The 7,169-nt window shown below is 41.4% G+C and overlaps 1 protein-coding gene across 1 annotated transcript; it reads left to right on the top strand.

Moving 5' to 3' along the window:
* The first annotated feature begins 471 nt into the window (after positions 1-471).
* On the top strand, positions 472-7,159 carry psmc6 (proteasome 26S subunit, ATPase 6). Its single transcript, XM_042094332.1, has 14 exons — positions 472-621; positions 1,414-1,493; positions 1,659-1,698; positions 1,804-1,856; positions 1,947-2,014; positions 3,790-3,904; positions 4,001-4,088; positions 4,435-4,496; positions 4,577-4,700; positions 5,058-5,119; positions 5,337-5,457; positions 6,093-6,173; positions 6,256-6,327; positions 6,565-7,159. Exons 1-14 carry the CDS (start codon positions 537-539, stop codon positions 6,681-6,683), a joined length of 1,170 nt encoding a protein of 389 aa, XP_041950266.1. The 5' UTR covers positions 472-536; the 3' UTR covers positions 6,684-7,159.
* Positions 7,160-7,169: the final 10 nt, after the last annotated feature.

Genomic DNA, 7,169 nt, shown 5'->3' with positions numbered 1-7,169 from the left:
CTGCATCCAAAATTCGGTACAATGGGACTGGAGTGGCAAGGCTCTCCGTAGACGGGCTCTGACCGTACAAAGCAAAGCAAAGCTAGAGTAGCCTAGGTCTGCCCCTACACATCTTTGGTTTACGAGGTCTATTTACATCCTTCCATCGCATGATTTTATTTTCCGTTTGAAGAATTTCTGTAACCGTGTGAGGTAGAAAATGTTACAATAATGCATTCATTGCAAATACATTGTAATTTCATCTATGGAAACTGGCTGCTAATGGGTAAAGTTTTAAACGCTGTATTACCTAAAACAGGTACATTGGCATTCCAACCTTCTATCAGATACCACACTTTTCACCAGAATTATAAAGAACACAAATCTCCGTGTTCAGTGATGCGATGGAAACCATCATAGACTATGGAAACCATCGCAACTCCTGAGTATCCGCCAGACCTCATGAGGGCGATACGATTATGCTTGGTCGTCTAGCTGCAACGCACCGTCTGGCACCGTCAAACTCGGGCATTCGGTGGTTCATTCAGTAGGGAAACATGGCTGACACCAGAGAGAAGGGCTTGCAAGACTACAGGAAAAAATTGTTGGAACACAAGGAAATTGATGGACGTTTAAAAGAATGTAAGATTCAGATTTCACTTTGGAAGTGTAGGGTATATGACATTTCTATCCTGAACTGTTAATCCGTCATTCTAACTGAACATTCGGCTCCCAGAGAACTAGCTAACTAGCTAAAGCGCAAGACGCTTTGTCATGCTCTAGTCATGTTATCGGGATGAAAGTTAGCTAGCTAACGCTAGCCTGTTAGCTGGCTGGCATTGCATTCAGCTGGCTAAATAACTTGAGCGAGATTTTGGAAATGTCTAGAACAATTAAATAACGATATTAAGGCTTTTAGATTTCCCTCCGTCTGATTTTAAACAGATCTGGGTCGACTAACGTTAGCAAAGAGTTATACTCCAAGCGAAGTTGGTTAACGTTAGAGACCAGTTATTAACGTTAACGTTACTGTTTGGGGGGACATCACTACCGTAACGTTAGCTGGTGACTAGGTTGTTGACTAGAAGTTGACTGTTAGCTGAAGCAATGTGAAGACTATAAACTTGAAACGTTAACGTTTTTAAACGTTTAACGTTAGTGTACATGTTGATGTGGCGTTAGCATTTCTTTTGCGAAAATCCACAAGCTGCCGGGTGATCAGATATTGACGAGGTGTCGTTTACCTTGTATAAAGTTGCCTATGGTTAACTTCTATAACCAGGCCTAATGAAGATTAGGAGTAAAGCAGAAAAAGCAAAAGTTAATGTTTGAGTAATCGTGGTTTTTTATGTAAAAAAAGTAAGGTGTTCTATCTGCAACTTGGTTACACTTGTCACAAAGTCGGTATACAATATTTATTTCCATCCTTTTCAGTGAGGGAACAGCTGAAAGAGCTGACAAAGCAGTACGAAAAGTCTGAGAATGACCTAAAGGCCCTCCAGAGTGTTGGACAGGTAAGAAATAATGCTCATCATACCCCGTTGTTAAAGTGACTTGTTTGCAGTCGGCTCCTAGCTTGAAGTAGTACATCAGTACAGTAGTGTTCGGTGTGTACAGCAATATAAAAGTTAAATGTGTACAAATGTCTACCCCCCCCCCCCCCCCCCCCCCAAACACAGATTGTTGGTGAGGTTCTCAAACAACTAACTGAAGAAAAATGTAAGTTTTATCTGTCACCTGCCAACTCTGTCTCACCAGAAATTCTCATGTATGCAATCTTGTAAGTATTGCATTATCCTCATCTAATTAAGTCTTTGTCTTCAGTCATTGTCAAGGCAACCAATGGGCCTCGTTATGTGGTGGGCTGCCGCAGACAGGTATGCACCCATATCAACATGAACCCTCATCCATAAATTGTTTCATTTTAGAGTTTTAAGATGTCTTATACATGTGTCTGTGTTATGTAGCTGGATAAAACTAAGCTTAAACCTGGCACTAGAGTGGCCCTGGACATGACCACACTGACCATCATGAGGTAAGGCCTTTCTAAGTGTTCTGCCAATCTTTTGAAGTCATATTATTAACACATGGGGGTGATGGGAGGCCAAGAAGCACCCTAGGGGCAGCATTTTGAATATACTATAACCTATAGTATAGTGTTGTCACGATACCAAAATTATGACTTCGATACGATACCTGCCATAAATATCACGATGCTCGATACTGAAACGATACTACGGCGAAATCCTAAGATATCTGGAAAAGAAAGGACTCATACCTCCTCCAAGTGTATTGAGTCATTTGTGTTGAATTCGGTGCACTTTTGTAGTGTGCAGGTCAATTCTGGGTTCTAAACTTCCTACATAATTATTATTTTTATAGTCAGTAAAATAGTAGGCCTACTTTGTGTGATTAAGTCCTTTATTTTTTGTTATAGTTCATTTACATTGTGTTGTGTTTTGCCAATAAAGTAGCTTTAAATAGCCAAACTAGGCTAGATCAAGGTCCGTGTTAAAATTACTGCATGCAAATCACTGAATGCTATGCAGAGGGGCCTAATCTTTAGGCCATCTGATGTACAGTATAGGCTTCCCTAGGCCTTCCCGTGTTCATGGGATTTCTTTGGCAGTTGCAAAGGGAAAAATGTGAGGATAGTCTTCTTTGCGCCCAGTGTACAAGTACGACGTTCCAACCACTCAGGTCTTCGTCAGATAGGCCTACACCATTACCTGTTGCAATATGTCTGTGTGCATTCCTACATTAACCTACGTCTATTTCTTTGATGACATGATTTGCTACCACGTAACAATAACCCGCTATTATTATTAGGACTCAACACGCTTTGGTGGTATTATATGCTGTGGGCTTTAATTAGCGCATTTCGGGTAGCCTATCCTACATCTAGGCAATACTTATTGAACAAATTGCAGTCTACATGCCATGACAAATATTACCAGTAGTACTGACCGAACATGAAATAGATTGTTTACAAGTTATGGTAATGTTATTCTGGCGTGAACATTGCGCTTTCATCACGTTAGCACCCTATGATTACAGCTCGTTATGTCTCGTCAAATTCATTGATGAAGGAAGGTTCGCTTTATCCCAGAGAACCATACTCGTTTCACTTAGGCTAGACTAAAACAGAAGAGAAGAACTTGGCACTAACCATGTAGTCGTGTTTTCTATAGCATATTCGTTAACATGTCGTTCTTTAAACAAAAATGTTGGGATATGTCTGCGAGGTGTTTAGCCAAGTTCCATGCGTAGCCTACTGCTTTTAAATGACTTTGAAACATATTTCACAAACGGGCCTCTGTGTACCTGATGGCTTGCCTTCACTATTCGTGATGTATCCGAAATAGTTGCAGATTTCACTTCACCTTTTGTTTTATCCACAAGGCCGAGGACGGTCGGCAAAGAACTACTGTATGTTGACGTTGGCTGCGCACTCACTCACTCAGAGCTGCCTGCTTGACACGCCCACTTGCCTAGATGCGTGCAAGGAGCAGTGAGGGCAGCAGAGGAGGGAGGGCAGTTCACGCAGACACAGAATGTTAATTTTAATAAAGTATCGATTCTAAAAACGTCGGAAATCGTATCGTTTTTTGCGTGAAGGCATTGTGATACCTTTTTAGTATCGATACACCGTGCAACACTACTATAGTATGTGACACCAAAAAGTAGGGTGTTGCAGTAATCAAATGTTGGAGTGATGCATGCATGAGTCAATATCTCAGCAGCAGATGATGTTCTCCATGGCACTTGTTTAACGCATTGACTTTAACCTGTTCCATGTCTCATCCACAGGTACCTTCCCCGAGAGGTGGATCCTCTTGTGTACAACATGTCTCACGAAGACCCAGGCAGCGTCTCATACTCAGAGATCGGCGGGCTCTCTGAGCAGATCAGAGAACTTAGAGAGGTATGCTAGAGCTTGTGTAAAGGGAGAAATGTACCTTGCATAGCCATACCATTCTCCTATGACAGAGCTGAATATGATGTTTGTTTGCTGTTGCAGGTGATTGAGCTGCCTCTGACCAATCCTGAGCTTTTCCAGAGGGTGGGCATCATCCCTCCCAAAGGCTGTCTGCTCTATGGGCCCCCAGGTGAGATTTTTACTGTCAGGTTTTATACAGCTCCTTCACAAACAAACTATCAGATGAACTGTTCAGATAGGTGGATGGCATTCATTTGCAGTTATCAGTCATCCGTGTCGAGTTATAGTTACTTAATATTTTAAGATGCATGACATGAAAGTATTTCACTATAGTTGTATTTGTAGATGTTAGACATCGATAATATGTAATGTTTTTCTCAAGCATTGCCAAAATACATATATGCATGGATGGAAATGTCCCATATATGACTGCTCTTAAGGGGTCATGTGGTACATTTAGGACTGCCATATCCTGATTTTGGACTGCATGTGTAACCTTAAGACTGCTCACTCAGGTACGGGCAAGACCCTTTTGGCCCGAGCCGTGGCCAGTCAGCTTGACTGCAACTTCCTCAAGGTGAGGTCTTCCCTGTGCGATAGTTGTTGTGGAAACGGTGTATTTTGGTAGTGCGGTGGTCTGATAGCCTCTCTAAACAGGTGGTGTCCAGTTCCATCGTTGACAAGTACATTGGTGAGAGTGCCCGTCTCATCAGGGAGATGTTCAACTATGCTAGGGACCACCAGCCTTGCATCATCTTCATGGATGAGATTGATGCCATTGGTAACTATCTTCTCTTTTTTTTGAGGTGATATAATGTGCTAAGCTCAATTTTATGTACAGTAATCAGAAAAGAGAGACACCTAGTTTCCCTCAACCTTGTGGATTCAGCCCGATACTTAATGGATGTCAGTTTTCTTCTGGAACTGAAAGGCAGAAGAGAGCATGATCAACTGTTATTTTCCTAATCATGGCGCCTTCACTCTTTGCGTCAGTGCAGACCTGCGATTCTCAAAGTGTGAGGAAAAGTTTGACAACCGCTGCTGTAGATGGTGCAACAAACAGTGCCACAACAGAACCGGAACACCTCATCATCTGCCCACATAGCTTTTTCCTGACACTTATCTTTGTCTTCCACAGGGGGTCGTCGGTTCTCGGAAGGAACATCTGCTGACAGGGAGATTCAGAGGACACTGATGGAGGTAAGCAAAGTACACACACCTATCTCCTCTTTTAAAAACAACTCAGAAAGCCCCTGAAAAAATAGCTAAATGTTGGTGTGTTATTGAAGTGTACCATTATGTAGAATCATGAAAGGGATGGGGGTTTCTTGTGTTTTAAACTGTTAGTTTGGTGGTAAAACAGTACAGTATTGTGACATGACTAATTAATATCTGTATCTGTCTTCTTGTTCTCCAGCTGCTGAATCAGATGGACGGTTTTGACACCCTGCACAGGGTCAAGATGATCATGGCTACCAACCGGCCAGACACCCTGGACCCTGCTCTGCTGCGCCCTGGAAGGCTGGACAGGAAGATTCGTAAGTCCATTTTACTTTTGCTTAACTGTTGTTCGAAAGAGTGTTGGCGGGCATGTTGATAGTCATTTGAGTCATTCTCAAGCTTTAGTCTTGGTCCGTAACTTGGAAGAGATAAAAATAATTGTTTATTACATTTGTGAAGCATCACACAGCAAACTAATTTTGAATGTATTAGATATGGCTTTGTGTGCTTGTGGATGCCTGCAAGCTTTATAGGCCAATAGCTGGGTTTCCATTGGACTTTTTAATGCACATTTTGACCATTCAAATAAGAAATCCTGACTGGAAACACTTGAAATGAATAATTCAATCATTAAAAATAATTTGCGAGGTTGTGGATTAACTCTTGATTCGCATAGGTAAAATGTGATCAGAGTTAATGGAAATTCGTTGCATTTCTATCTATGTGTTTCTGTAAAAACAGGACTGTTGCCCTGATGAACGTTTTGATCCCACAGCTGTTCAAAATGCTCTCCTTGATTAGGAGACCGTACAATAATTTGCTTAATGCACACAAAATTAGTCGAAGTTTGATGATTGCGCATAGAAAATGTGCATGAGCTGAATGGAAACTCCACTAATGGTCGAAACTACTTAACCTATGTAACAAAAATATGGACATTGTCTCCCAACAGACATTGAACTTCCCAATGAGCAGGCTCGTTTGGACATCCTGAAGATCCACTCTGGTCCCATCACCAAGCATGGAGAGATAGGTCAGTGTATGTTTTGAAATACATTTCTGAATGGACCTGTATTGTCTCTAGCTCTGGCTCATGGTGTTGTTTTTGGTTTCAGATTATGAAGCCATTGTGAAGCTCTCCGATGGATTCAATGGAGCTGACTTGAGAAATGTGTGCACTGAAGCAGGTGAGAACTGCGTAATGGCTATGTAACTGAAATAAGCACAGAGTTGTTTTGTTCCACCATAACTGTATACAAATGCATTATCTAATTATATCACAAGTCAATGGCAAATAAAGGTCTGTACCCCACTTACACTATTAGACTGTCCAACTGCTCTAATTTGAGCTTACTGACTGTACACCTGCCAGTATGGTACGGAACAACACATCCTGGTTTCTGATTACTGCTTTGGCTGTGCAGGTATGTTTGCAATCCGTGCAGACCACGAGTACGTCACTCAAGAGGACTTCATGAAGGCTGTGCGCAAGGTGGCCGACTCCAAGAAACTGGAGTCCAAGCTGGACTACAAGCCTGTATAGAAAACCCCATTTTTGTCCAAACACCTGAAGAAAACCTTGATTGAGTTGCCAGAGTTGTACTGTATCATATAACTCCTTTATATCACCATCAGAGATCTATATTGATCCAGTGTTTTTTGTTTTGTTTATTGTTTTTTTCTCTTTTTTTTTGTTACTTCAAATTTTGGCATTTTGTTTCTGATTCGTTTAGATTGTTAAACGGTAGGCATCATCCTCTGTGACCCCAGTTTAGTCAGCTGTAGAGACGCTGTTTCTGCAGTTACCGTCAAGTGACCTCATGCAGTAGCAGATACATGCTAATGGATTGATATTCACTTATTATTATATTATTACTATTATTTTGCCCATGGGCCAAGTATTTAGAGCTCTTCTATTATATCCACAAAAAATGTAAAACCTTTACCCTTTCAGCATATAAAAAACAGTGTGCCTGGCTTGCGTCTTACCATGTCATTAAAAGTTTGTGATACTGGAAAGGTTTTCGTC

Source organism: Alosa sapidissima, chromosome 6 (genome assembly GCF_018492685.1).
Source record: "Alosa sapidissima isolate fAloSap1 chromosome 6, fAloSap1.pri, whole genome shotgun sequence".
NCBI lineage: Eukaryota > Metazoa > Chordata > Actinopteri > Clupeiformes > Clupeidae > Alosa > Alosa sapidissima.
Note: the sequence above shows the minus strand (reverse complement) of the source record. Positions and strands in the feature narration are given on the sequence as shown.

Coding starts and splice junctions, on each gene's coding strand:
- psmc6 (XM_042094332.1), top strand. CDS start 537: ATGGCTGACACCAGAGAGAAGGGCTTGCAAGACTACAGGAAAAAATTG. Junction 1,857..1,946: donor TGGTGGGCTGCCGCAGACAG/GTATGCACCCAT, acceptor TGTGTTATGTAG/CTGGATAAAACTAAGCTTAA. Junction 5,458..6,092: donor AAGGCTGGACAGGAAGATTC/GTAAGTCCATTT, acceptor GTCTCCCAACAG/ACATTGAACTTCCCAATGAG.